This window comes from Tripterygium wilfordii, chromosome 17 (assembly GCF_013401445.1).
Source record: "Tripterygium wilfordii isolate XIE 37 chromosome 17, ASM1340144v1, whole genome shotgun sequence".
Taxonomy (NCBI): domain Eukaryota; kingdom Viridiplantae; phylum Streptophyta; class Magnoliopsida; order Celastrales; family Celastraceae; genus Tripterygium; species Tripterygium wilfordii.
In genome coordinates this window covers 11226594-11240474 of record NC_052248.1, presented here as the reverse complement: position 1 = coordinate 11240474, position 13881 = coordinate 11226594, and the positions used below count along the sequence as shown (strand labels likewise).

At 35.9% G+C, this 13881-nt stretch overlaps 3 protein-coding genes across 3 annotated transcripts; 1 reads left to right on the top strand and 2 right to left on the bottom strand.

The window, feature by feature from the left end:
• Window positions 1-2864: 2864 nt before the first annotated feature.
• On the top strand, window positions 2865-3810 carry LOC119981929 (lectin beta-1 and beta-2 chains-like). The gene is made up of 2 exons (XM_038825067.1): window positions 2865-3327; window positions 3428-3810. Exons 1-2 carry the CDS (start codon window positions 2865-2867, stop codon window positions 3808-3810), a joined length of 846 nt encoding a protein of 281 aa, XP_038680995.1.
• A 3341-nt stretch (window positions 3811-7151) lies between these two features.
• Window positions 7152-8061, bottom strand: LOC119981928 (seed lectin alpha chain-like). Its single transcript, XM_038825066.1, has 2 exons — window positions 7635-8061; window positions 7152-7531 (listed from the first exon to the last, which is right to left on the bottom strand). The coding sequence occupies exons 1-2, from the start codon at window positions 8059-8061 to the stop codon at window positions 7152-7154; spliced, it is 807 nt and encodes a 268-aa protein (XP_038680994.1).
• Window positions 8062-10410: 2349 nt separating this feature from the next.
• LOC119981927 (anti-H(O) lectin 1-like) lies at window positions 10411-11106 on the bottom strand. Its single transcript, XM_038825065.1, has 2 exons — window positions 10893-11106; window positions 10411-10790 (listed from the first exon to the last, which is right to left on the bottom strand). The coding sequence occupies exons 1-2, from the start codon at window positions 11104-11106 to the stop codon at window positions 10411-10413; spliced, it is 594 nt and encodes a 197-aa protein (XP_038680993.1).
• Between the last annotated feature and the right edge of the window lie 2775 nt (window positions 11107-13881).

The following is a 13881-nucleotide window of genomic DNA, read 5'->3' as shown; positions in this document are numbered from 1 at the left end:
ACTCCTATGATATCAATTATCACAAGTTAATTATGTTATCCTAGAACTATATAGGCTGCTGGTCTAGCACCAGTAATAATATTGCAATAAACCATAATCAGGTGGCTCAAGCCTTGTGCAAGACTGCAAGTGAAATTTCTACAGTTATGATAATCAGGTAACTATTGTGGCTTCTCGGTTAAAAATTTCTTCCATTTCTACATAGTTTCTTCCATTTTTGGCCTCAAAAACAGATGTTTCGATGGGTTTCGGACCCTTTTTTTGCATATTTTGGTATTTTCGGTGTGTTTTTAGGATTTTTCTTATTGGTTGCTTTATTATATTATTTTCCTTTTCTACTTATGTGGCAATTAGGGTTACGATTTATTATGTAACGTATTGTATCCTCCTTTGAGATGTAACTTTGAAATAAAATAAACATACCGTTTCAGGATTTCTCTGAGTTTACTTGTTCTTCAAGGTATTGACGATGATCATACCTTTCACCAGTTTCCATTTTTATGGTGGAGTATGACGGTTCTCGGTGTAGAGAGTTGTGACTGTCAATGAAGATGGTGGTATATGTTCAGCTATTTTTGAACACTAATATAGGTACTGAAAAATAACTCAATTTAATCCTTGCAACTTAAGAAAAGGTTGTTGAGTATAGTGAGATGCAACGGTATGTCCCGCAGAGGATTGGAATATAATTACAAATAAAATCTAATTGTGACTCGAACTAAACAGTTAATTCAGAATAATTGGTAAGAACTAGAAAACGGTTTTGATTCTCATAAGAGAAAGAGTCAAGGGAAAGTTATCCACCACTAACAATCATGTACTGCTGCAATCTTCATTTGTGTTTGTTAATTCCCGAACGACGATGTTTAAGATAAAACAATGACATGTTGATTTTATCTTATTGCTCTCTCTTAATTTGTATGTCATGTGCATGGCATGTACTCCTTAACTTAGTTCTTAAGATGCAATCTAGAATGGCATGTTCATAGATTCAACACTCAAGAATCATTAAGCACAAAAAAGGCAAACATCACTAAATTCATAAGATGTGTCATGCATCTTATATCACCTAGAAATCAATCCACATGAATTAGAGCTATCTTATTCACTGGCTACTTGAGACTTTATGAAGATAAGGGTGATCAAGCATATCATCCTAGCAATATAATCCTAAAACATGCATCTAAGCGTGCACTCAAAGAAACATATCTCAGATTTCATCAACAAATAATATAGTGAAAAGATTTTCATTCGATCTCAAGAAATAAGATGAAAGGTAAACAAAGCATCAATACAGTCATATTCGGGCTTCAACCAGCCCCTTAACTAAAGGAAAATTAGCCACACATCATCTGTTTTGAATACTAAAATACATAAGAGAAAGAGAAAACCAAATAGTATATCTCGCTTGCTTGCTGCTGGTTTCACCTTCTCTCCTCTATTCGTTCGTGTGTGTCCTCTTTGATGACTTTTACATCCCTTTTATAATTCAACAATAGGGTGCCACCAACTGTGACTTTTGAGACAATATAGGAATTAAGTTCAATTACCACAAGGAAGTGTTTCTCCTAATTGATATATAGAACTTGACTACCAATACACTTCTCCTTATGGAAACTAAACTTAAACTGACTGAGAGCATTGTCATTGACTTCTAACACAAGATTCGAGTACCCCGTAATCTCCCAAGATTTATTTTGTGTCTTGAATACCAAGAATAGTAACTTGAGGTATCAAATCTTCTAAATTCACATATAATTTCTGCACTGAACCACTGATGCAACTTCCTCTAAGAAACTCCAAATCATGAACCGTAAAATTCTATGGAAACTATACTTCTAGATCTTTCCAACGATATACCACCCGTTATCCAGTTCTTCCAGAGCACATCCATTTTATTATGTGAAGTTGACAAATCTGTTTAGGAACCTGACTTGGCTTCAAAATTGTGAACATATTCATCTTTTATCATTACACCATATTTTTGCCTATTTAGCTCTCAATCACCGTTAGGGATGTATTTATTCAAAACTTTCCCAAAACACATCAAAACAACCAATTTCGCTAAGGAAACTAGTGTAAAGTATAGGGATAAGGGATGCAGAATGTGCATAAATATGTGTTATCAGTATAGCGAAAGCTATGCAATTTTTTTATCAAGGTGGAGATTGTTCGAATTGATCAATAAAATTGGACTCTAGTTTGATTAGAATTAGTAATTCGAGTTTAACTACAATTAGATTTTCTACAACCTTATACATATAAGACGTTTTAGGGTTGTAACTACGTTACTATTGTTTTGTTTTCTCTAAACATGGGTTAGAGAGGCGGCTACACCTAGTGAGAGAGAGGGCAAGGTGCGGAAACTTTGTGATTTATCTTTTGGTGTAATTGGGTTTTGGGTATGGGACAATGAGAGATTCAAGATGTAGGGTATTAGAGATATAGACTGGATTGGTGGCATATGATAATCTCTTGAGCTCTTGGGTATTTTTAGATGTCTTGTTGATTGTTGTTATTCTCAATTTAAATTTCTCTATTGTTGTATGATAATGTCTTAGTCTTACAAGATGGACTTTACCTTCTGTCTTTATATCTTTGTGAGTCTGGCAAACGTCAATTTACAAATACAATGTGGCCATGGAGATGTTAATACAACCCAACAACATAATCTTGTAAGATACGCTAACTACAGAGCCAACTTTTTCTTGTTGAAGGTGACTTAATTTTCCTTCAACAATGCAGCTAGCATAAATTTCATCGACTACTATCATCAAACACCACTACATATAGTGGAGTAAAGCCGATTGCTTGCTATGAGTTATAAGTGAAGTAGTCTCACACATAAATATAACCAACCAACCATGTTTGTGTTTCTGTTTCTCTTTGCTTTTCTTAACCAAGCTTCTTCTAGTCCAGTTTCAGTTTCAGTTACCAGTGACCAAGCTTCTTCTAGCCCAGTATCTTTTCCATTCCCTACAATCACCCGTTTCAACTTCCCTTCATTCACCCCAACAAGTTGCATTGATGGTAACTTAACTTGCACGGGTTCAGCTACCAGTTACGACGACTACTTAAGCCTAACCCCAGAGCCACAACCAGGCAATCCAACCTTGCAACTAAATCAAGTTGGCAGGGTTCTATACAAATACCCTTTGTTTGCGTGGCCAGCACGTTTCTATACTAGGTTCACGTTCAGGATTCTTACCTCCCCTTATTCAACCGAATCTGCAGATGGACTAACATTTATTATGGCACCCAATAGTAGTCCCTCGCCAGCTGACAGCTTTGGTTCCTATCTTGGAATAATGGATCCAGCACAAGACGGTAATATAATGTGAAGCTATGGTTCCTATCTTTACTATTGATGTAATATCGATACATACATTATATACAACTAAACCAATTAATTTTGAGCTAAATGCAGGTCGCGCTGCTGATCAATTAGCAGTGGAATTTGACACTTATAAGAATACATTTGATTTGGATGGCAATCATGTATCGATTGACAAAAAAAGTGTGATAAACCCAATTTCTACTAGGAGTCTCAATGAAACCGGAATTGACCTGAAAAGTGGAAAAGACATCAAGGTCTCAATAATATTGAATGGCGGAACAAATTCACTAACAATTTACGTTGGATATGCATCAAAACTAAGCCGTCGGGTTCTTCTTAACGTGCCTATTGACATCCCACATACCCTGCCAAGCTTCATGTATGTGGGATTCACAGCTTCAACAGGGTATCTCACTGGAAGCCATCAGATTCTCAGCTGGAGGTTATCATCATATCCAATACCCAAGAAATGAGGAGAATCAATCAGCAAACTAGTGTGATGTTGTGCTTCATGCATGGGATATACATCACATAATACTACTTAAGGCTTTCAAATTCTATGCAAATTTTCAAAATTTCAAAATAAATGATGGAGGCTATGTAATCCATTCATATATCAGGTGCAATAAGGAATGGTGATGCCCCATTCTTCTTTTAGTCATTGCCATGAAATATAGACACGTAATTTATTTTCCACTGGCTGGACTACACCGACTAAGAGACCCGGAAGCCAAACAATTTCTGGGGAAGATTTGGAAACCATATATATCTTGTTTCTTGGCCTTCTAAGAAGTTTGAGCATAACCTCAAAAAATACACCAATCAGTAGTTTCTAGGCAACTACTGATTGCCAAACAACAAAGGCAACGTCAGGGCAATCAATAATCAAATAAACTAAACTCCCAACTAATTTGTGGTAAAGAATGAGGTCAAAAAGAATATCCCCTCCTTCCTTACGCAACTTGAGATTCACTTCCATATGTGTACCAATAGGCGTAGCATCTAAAAAACCTGCTATGTTTATAATATATGTACTTATGTTGATTCAAAGAAGTACCCTTCGGAGTTAGATGAACTTCCAAATAGTGTTTTACATACCAATTTGGACCGGTCGGTTCAAGCGATTGAATTGGGTACTGTTCAGTTAATTGGTACGATTCAATTTAAAATATAGGATTAAACCATGACAGTCAAAAGGCGATTGAACCTGACGGCTTTACCATTATTGATTCGGTGTTAAACCCGTTTTATACACATTTTTTTTAAAGAAAATTTAATTTTTCAAAACCAAAATTGACTTTTTCCGTTTATAGATAAATACAAATAAAAATAAAAAATTATCTAATACCCGAAGTCTCCAAAAAGAGTCCTCAAGTGGATTTTTTAAACACTTTGATGAGAACCTAAGACATTATTTATAAGAGTTGTGGTTGTACCTCAAGTGGAATTTTTTAACAATGGCTTTGATGAGAACCTAAGACTAGACTTTATTTATAAGAGACGTGGTTGTACCTCAAGTAGATTTTTTTAACAATGGCTTTGATGTGAACCTAAGACTTTATTTATAAGAGCCGTGGTTGCAAATTTCTTTTAATTTTTCAATGAGAGATGTTTGTTGTATGGGTTAAAAAAATATGTGAAAAATAATATTAATGAGAATTGAACTTGGACACTCAATTAGGAAATCATAAGTTTAAACCATTAAAGCAACATGATTTTTGTTACTGTTATCCTCTACAATATAAATAGATATATTTGTGACGCTCGACCGATTGAACCGGCTATATCACATACCAGTCGCATCACCGATATAATTCCAATACCACTATCTAAAATAGTGCTTCCAAACCGAAAAAATATATGTATGGACCACGAAAATTATATTGTCGCTTCCCGGTTAAAAATAGCTTCCATTTTTTTTTCAGCACAGTTTCTTGGAAACAATGTGAAAACAATGTGGAAACAATGTAGTAAGACAATATCCTACTGGGATGCTCTACCTCAAATGGATACGGTTCCTTATTAAGTTGTCCGAATGGATAGTGTAACTAATTATATTGATAGTGTAATTAGTTAAAGTAGGTGTGTAATAAGAAGTCAGAGCATAAAATCCCATAAAAATTCCATCTAAAATTAATTTCAATCCATACCAGTGGATTCACAATGACATTATTACAACTTACATGAAAACAAAAACGAAAATCTCAAACACCCATGAAAGGAGAGCTCTTCAATTCTTGCAACTATAAGCACCAACATAAATTAAAACTGTTTAGTCCCTCTTTGTCATCAAACTCATTGAGACATTTTTCAATTCTTTTTCACAGAAATGGTTGTGCAAATGCAGACATTTTTCAATTCTTTTTCCTTGAACAATCTCACGGTCCTAGTCCAACAACTCTGTCTAATATTTCTTCGTGGAATATTTGCTTCTATTCTCCAACCAACTCACTGGGTCCATCCCAACTCAGCTTGGCTCGCTTACTAGACTCCGAGTTTTGAGAATTAGTGACAATGAATTTCCGACAAACCATCTACTAGTGATGAAAGGCTGGGTTTACTCCTAGGGTCGGACGTTTCCATTGGTGATTAGATTGGTGGCCGACGGTGGAGATCCGTCGTTGGCCATGAGAGAGAAAGAGAGAATGTCGTTTGTTGTGAGAGAGAGGGGAGAGGGCGAGAGAGAGGATATAGTGATTTTACTTTTAGGGATAAGTGGTGGCAGGTTTTGGTATTTTTTGAAAAAAAATGAATTTGAAATTGCCTTGTTAGCATGCCTATGTGGCATGACACATAGTCATTTTAAGCTAAATGCAGGTCGTGCTGATAATCAATTAGTGGGTGGAGTTCGACACTTACAAGAATACAAATGATTTGGATGCAGATCACATTGCGATTGTCACAAAAGTGTAATACATCCGATTCAAGTTAGGAGTCTCAATGATACCGGAATTGACCGGAAAAGTGGAAGAGATATCAAGGTTCTAATAGTATTGGATAGCAAGACAAGTTCCCTTAGAGTGCACGTTGGATATGCATCTAATCCAATAGGTAAGACTTTTGTTGAGGTGCATATTGACATCCCAACTACCTTGCCAAACTTCATCTATTCGGTATCTACAACATGAACAGGGTTTCTCACTAAGCGCCATCAGATTCTCAACTGGAGGTTATCATCATTTCCAATCAATAAATGAGGAGAATCAATGTGCAACCAGTGTGATGTGCTTACTTCCAGGGATATACATTGCACAATAGTAAATGCTTTGAAATTCTATGCAATTTTTAAATTCTTAAGCTTTTGCAAAAATAAATGAGGAAGGCTATATAATCCATTCATATATCAAGTGAAATAAGGAATGGTGATGTCCTACTCTTCTTCATGGATAATTTATTTATTGTGTGAGCAGAACAAAATTGGTGCATATCATATTATTTTAATAAATAAGAATTTGATGGATTAATATTGGAAAGAAAATCAAATCGCCCCCCATTCAAATGTTTCCAAGAGAACCTCACTCCATGCCCTCCTGTGGAGCAAAATCAAACAAATGAATGGCATCATCATTTTCACCCATACTTATCCAAACAACAAACACATTTTGCACCAAACATCTCTATAAACAAACACTTTTCGCACCAAACATCTCCTTATAAACATCATCATCGTGTCGTGTCAGACTTTACATAGTCTTCCTCATTTATTTTTGGAAGTTTAAGAAATTAAAATTTGCATAGAATTTGAAAGCCTTGACTATTGTGTGATGCATATCCCAAGAAGAGTACTACATCACACTGGTTGTGCATATTCTCCTCATTTATTGATTGGAAATGATGCTAAATTCCAGTTGAGAATCTGATGGCGCTCAATGAGAAGCCCTGTTGATGCTGTGAATCCCACATAGATGAAGCTTGGCAGGGTATTTGGGATGTCAATAGGCACCTCAAGAAAAGTCTCACCTATTGGATCAAATGCATATCCAACGTGAACTCTAATGGACTTTGTCCTCCCATCCAATACTATTAGAACCTTGATGTCTCTTCCACTTTTCAGGTCAATTCCGGTATCATTGAGACTCCTAGCTTGAATCGGATGTATTACACTTTTTGTGACAACCGCAATGTGATTTGCATCCAAATCACCTGTATTCTTGTAAGTGTCAAACTCCACAGCTAATTGACCACCAGCATGGCCTGCATTTACCTCAAAATGTATTGGTTTAGTTGAACATATAATGTATGTATGAATGTTATATCATATAATAAAGATAGGAACCATAGCTTCACATTATATTACCGTCTTGTGCTGGATCCATTATTCCAAGATAGGAACCATAGCTGTCAGATGGCGAGGGACTACTGTCTGGTGCCATAATAAATGTTAGTCCGTCTGCAGATTCAGTTGAATAAAGGGAGGTAAGAATCCTGAACGTGAATTTAGTGAGGATCACCGCTGGCCACGCAAGCAAAGGGTATTTGTATAGAACCCTGCCAACTTGATTTAGTGGTAAGGTTGGATAACCTGGTTGTGGCTCTGGGGTTAGGCTTAAGTAGCCGTCGTGACTGGTAACTGAACCCGTGCAAGTTAAGTTACCATCACTGCAACTTGCTGGGGTGAATGAAGGAAAGCTGAAACCAGTGGTGATTTGAGGGAATGGAGAAGGAGCTGGGGTGAATGAAGAAGCTTGGTTAAGAAAAGCAAAGAGAAACAGAAACAGAAACATGTTTGGGAGGTTATATTTGTATGTGAGACTACTTCACTTACAACTCATAGCAAGAAATCGGACTTACTCAACTATATATAGTGGGGTTTGATGATAGTAGTCGATGAAGTTTATACTGCATTGTTGGAAGAAAATTAAGTCACCTACAACAAGAAAAACAAAAAGTTGGCTTAACTTTGTGGTTAGCGTACTTAACAATATTTTTGTTCGCATTTCCCATCTGGATCCAATTACCCAAATATATATTATGCTATTGAGTTACATAATTAACATCTCCAAGACCTCATTGTATTCGTAGATTAACCTTTGTGAGACTCAGAAAGATATAAAGACACAAGGTAAAGTCCATACACCAAAAGAAACATAGTTTCACATGTTTTACAAGAAACTAAGCAGAAATGGCACCATGACAGGCCTGCTTCTAAACAAATATTCTTTCTGGTCTTTTGTATTATGTATTGTTTCTCTCTCTTATGAATCAAATCCTCTCTGACACCAAGAATTCTGTTAATTTTAAAGAGAACTAGTACTTATCTACACAAGATTGAAGAGCCTTAATTAGTCGATAATTAAGGCTATCGATAATACATCAGCAGTTCCGTAAAAGCTATCGATAATTGAACCACAACATATATAAAGAATAAGCCAACTGTAGTCTGTAGCTGTCTCATGTCCTCTAATTAAATTTTTTTTATGTAGTGTTTTTCAATATTATTGAACTCATGTAGAAAGTAAATGAGAAATGTAATCATTGTCATATTAATTCATATATATTCAAGGGCATTTTCACAAGTACTCTTGGAACACACCCAAGCCACAAGTCCCATATTCGAAAAACAAGGGTATGTGTCTGCAAGTATATAGCTATAGCTTTTGAGTTCAGATGGGTCACCATCCATATGTGTCCGAAAGTATATTTTAGGGTCATGTAATGTGGGTTCACCCTCAATCTAATTTTTTTAACAAGTACAGTATCAAATTTCAAAGAGTCTTCAGTCTTCAACACACTAGTTCTATATTAGTCACTTCATACATTCCTTTCTATGCTTGACTTGCAAGGGAGGACTAGTAGTGATGCTTAAATCTCGGCCGACCTACCACAGTGTCAGTGGGGTGGCAAAAAATCGGTTTTGGGTCGGACAACATCACATGTTTATGAAATATTTACCTGTCCAGACACTAACTCAGATTGGGTTTCGGACCACACCCAGATTGGTTTAAATCCAGACAAGTAAATCATACAATAACTTAATCCGTGTTAGGGCCTGAACAACTAAACTGGACAAGATTTATATGTTTGGACCCGGACCCGATTTTAAATTGGACAAAAATTTTATGTTTAGACCCAGATTTTAGACATATAACTTATTTCCAAACTTAGTTTCATCCAGATTGGATAAATTTGATCATCCGGATCGGACAGTGTTTTGTCACTCCTATCCACTCATAATCGTTAGGGTTGCCAATGTAGATGATTTAGAGGATGAAAGTATTGGTTATGCAACCTAGAAAAAAAACAAAGGAGAAAAAAAAGGCTGAGATACAAATATAGGCTTTCAACATCAGCAGAAGAGAAGATTATGACTTGCTTTCGTCAAATCTTGTTGTTCTTTTCATTCTCTTCGTTTACTTTTGTTTCAAAATGTCAATAAAAATAACTACATGCAATCAGAAGATTATGACTTACTTTCTTCAAATCTTGTTGTTCTTTTAATTCTCTTTGTTTACTATTGTTTCAAAATGTCAATAAAAATACCTACATGCAATGACAAACGTTATAATGTTGCTGTTTTAAAAATTAATATTTTGACTGACTTTCTTCAGCAGAAGAGACGATTATGACTTATTTTCTTCAAATTTTACTCATTTAATTCTCTTTGTTTACATTTTTTTTCACAATATCAATAATAATACTTACATGCAATGACAAACGTTATAATGTTATTGTTTTGAAAAAGTAATATTTTGATTTATAGCGTTGAGGCTTATACATGTTCGTCGTATTGTGATGACAGTTGAATAAGTAGAGTGATGATTTTGGTCATTATAGCTACCAATAGGCTGCAAGCTATTTTTTTTAGACAATTTGTTGAGTAATAATTAATTTAAATAAAAAAGATTGACAATCTTTTGAAAGTCAGTGTCGATGTTGGAAAATAAATGGCAAGGACTATAAGAAGAGTACACCATTCCTTATTGCATCTGATATTTGAATGGATTACATAGTCTTCCTCATTTATTTTTGCAAGCTTAAGAATTTAAAATTTGCATATAATTTGAAAGCCTTTGCTATTGTGTGATGTATATCCCCAAAGGAGTAAAACATCACACCGGTTGCGCAGATTCTCCTTATGAATTGATTGGAAATGATGTTAACTTCCAGTTGAGAATCTGATGGCGCTCAGTGAGATGCCCTGTTGATGCTGTGAAACCCACAAAGATGAAGCTTGGCAGGGTATTTGGGATGTCAATAGGCACCTCAAGAAAAGTCTCACCTATTGGATCAGATGCATATCCAATGTGAACTCTAATGGACTTTGTACTCCCATCCAATACTATTAGAACCTTGATATCTCTTCCACTTTTCAGGTCAATTCCGGTATCATTGAGGCTCCTAACTTGAATTGGATGTATAACACTTTTTGTGTCAATCGATACATGATTGCCATCGAAATCAAATGTATTCTTGTAAGTGTCAAATTCCACCGCTAATTGATCAGCAGCGCGACCTGTATTCAGCTCAAAATTAATTGGTTTAGTTGTATATATAATGTATGTATCGATATTACATCAATAGTAAAGATAGGAACCATAGCTTCACATTATATTACCGTCTTGTGCTGGATCCATTATTCCAAGATAGGAACCAAAGCTGTCAGCTGGTGAGGGACTACTGTTGGGTGCCATAATAAATGTTAGCCCATCTGCAGATTCGGTTGAATAAGGGGAGGTAAGAATCCTGAACGTGAACGTAGAATAGATATATGCTGGCCACGCAAACACAGGGTATTTGTATAGAACCCTGCCAACTTGATTTAGTTGCATGGTTGGATTGCCTGGACGTGGCTCTGGGGTTAGGCTTAAGTAGCCGTCGCGACTGGTTATTGAACCCGTGCAAGTTAAGTTACCATCACAGCAACTTGTTGGGGTGAATGAAGGGAAGTTGAAACGGGTGATTGTAGGGAATGGAAAAGGTACTGGGCTAGAAGAAGCTTGGTCACTGGTAACTGACACTCGGCTAGAAGAAGCTTGGTTAAGAAAAGCAAAGAGAAACAAGAACAGAAACATGGTTTGGTGGTTATATTTATGTGTGAGACTACTTCACTTATAAGTCATAACTCATTGCAAGCAATCAGACTTGCTCAACTATATATAGTGTGGTTTGATGATAGTAGTCGATGAAGTTTATGCTGCATTGTTGAAGGAAAATTAAGTCACCTTCAACAAGAAAAAACTTGACTCTGTAATCAGTGTACTTTACAAAGTTTTTGTTTCTATTTGCCATCTGGATTTGAAGATTACAGTTGTTATGTAATAACCCTAGTTTTCAATATTCTTGTTTGTATTAATTTCCTATCTGGATCTGAATTTTCTCTCTATTGAGTTATCCTAACAGCTCAAGATCTTGTATTCTCAGATTGGCTTTCTTGAGACTCACGAAGATTAAAGACAAAAGGTATAGTGCAGAAAGAACAATACATATTAATCTGTCTTTTCTAGTTTCACTAGTTATGCCTACAAATGGTAGCTAACATACTTCTATTGTGCTCTCAACAATAGCATGGTTCATGTTACGAATCCCACATCTAAAATATGTGAGGATTCCATTGGTTTATAAGAGCAAGCCTATCTCCTTACAATCAATTAGGCATTTTCTCCTTACTTGCAAGTGTACAAGTTGCACAAATAATAAAGTGATGAATAGAGTATTGTTCCCACGAGAATCTATTGACAATTCAATCAAATACTAATTATGGCTAATCCTACACTATTCGGAGAATCGACGTTTGAGTTTGTTTGTTAGCTAACACAAAAACAATAAATTTAACAAATAACTAAACAATTGACAAGAGAAATTAAGCAATCCAACAATCAAATTAATTACACAAAAACAATAAATTTAACAAATAACTAAACAATTAACAAGAGAAATTAAGCAATCCAACAATCAAACCAATTACTGAGTAATTAATTCAAGAGAGGAAACACTAGGGCACCTAATGTCACCACCACCTATCCAATTAAACTACATTGGTTCGTTAATCCCTAATTCACAATTCAATTGTTGACAACCGATTTCCCTTCCTATTGAATGCTCCATTCCTGATTACACCGAAAGTGTTTTCAATACCAATCCCTATTATTCCTAACAATCGGATTTAAATATCAAAAACCCATTAAGTATAGTGAATAATCGTGTAGCGATTGCATAGGTCATTCACCTATATTCCTATGGTTCATGCAATCTATGTCATCTATGGTGAGTGCAACCCTAGATATCTCCTTCTGGTCTCAACCTAGGCAGAACATCATTCGAATGGTGATCAAGCATTCAAAAGCATTAAGAGCATTCATAGATAATCAACAATTAAAGAGGAAATTAAGAACGACAAACCAAGTTTATTAAATATTCAAAGTGGGGCTCCATTAGGACCCTAACTAGAGGATTAGTTCCTCATATCATCCAAATACATAATCAAACCCAAAATAGCAATCATAATTACAAAAAATAGAGAGAGATACAAGAAAATTCCTGAAATCCTCCTCCTCTTCCTTGCTTCTATGCCGCCTTCAAATAGTTCGCCAAACCCTAGCCTCCAAGAATGAGGCAAAAACCTAATTTCTACCATTTTATACTCCCCAAAACCCCATAGTCGTTTCTCTAACAAGCTTGTGTCATTTTGGAATGTACCCACTTGAGTTTAGGGGTATTTTCGTGAAGTTTGAAGTGCATAATCACGAACTGGGAGAAGTGTGATCGATCGGTAATCTTCTCCTATCGATTAGAAAAGTCACTAGGACGCAGCTGCAACTTTGAAAATCAAACCCAATCAATCAGAAATGGGGCACGATTGATTAAGAAAGTCACTGTTTTCAAAATTTCCCATTTTTGTCTCATTTTGGATCCCTTCTTTCTGGTTCACGCTTTTATACCTAAAAATGCACAAATGAGACTAATTAGGCTGAATCTATCCTTAATCAGCTCAAAACGACACAAAGATCAATGAAAGGGGTGCATAATTGTATGTATATAATATGCACATCACAAACACGTGAAGAGAATTATTGTAGAAGTATAAGTGAGATGTATAAAATAATTTGAATGTATCTGCCCTCCCTAAACCCCACTAAGGCAATAGGGATTGGAGCTACAAGGGGTCTTGGAGATATTGTGTCGAAAACTTAGCCTGTAATTCGGAGTTGATTACAATATCTGGATAAAAGGAGTTGAAGTTGTTAAATAAAGTGCCTCATATCGGAAGTATTACTTAACACCTAAGAGTTAGCAAAGGGGATGTTGTGCAAGATGGGAGCAAGCGCACCAGTCAAAAGTCGGTATGATATAATATTATTGATGTGAGTTGGTTATTTTCAGTATGAGGGTTATAATTATATTTTGGGTACCCGGGTAGCTTGCTATAAAAGGGGGAAACCCTAGTCGCATTTGTACCACTGAAATTGTCTTATTGAAAATAGTCGTAAACTCCGTGGACGTAGGCACTCTTACTGAACCACGTAAATCTTGTGTTCTTCTTCTTTCTCTTCCCTGCTTTGATTGCTCTGCTTGTTTATTGCCCTATTATCTGTTGTTTATGAAGG

Coding starts and splice junctions, on each gene's coding strand:
- LOC119981929 (XM_038825067.1), top strand. CDS start 2,865: ATGTTTGTGTTTCTGTTTCTCTTTGCTTTTCTTAACCAAGCTTCTTCT. Junction 3,328..3,427: donor AATGGATCCAGCACAAGACG/GTAATATAATGT, acceptor AGCTAAATGCAG/GTCGCGCTGCTGATCAATTA.
- LOC119981928 (XM_038825066.1), bottom strand. CDS start 8,061: ATGTTTCTGTTTCTGTTTCTCTTTGCTTTTCTTAACCAAGCTTCTTCA. Junction 7,532..7,634: donor AATGGATCCAGCACAAGACG/GTAATATAATGT, acceptor AGGTAAATGCAG/GCCATGCTGGTGGTCAATTA.
- LOC119981927 (XM_038825065.1), bottom strand. CDS start 11,106: ATGCAACTAAATCAAGTTGGCAGGGTTCTATACAAATACCCTGTGTTT. Junction 10,791..10,892: donor AATGGATCCAGCACAAGACG/GTAATATAATGT, acceptor AGCTGAATACAG/GTCGCGCTGCTGATCAATTA.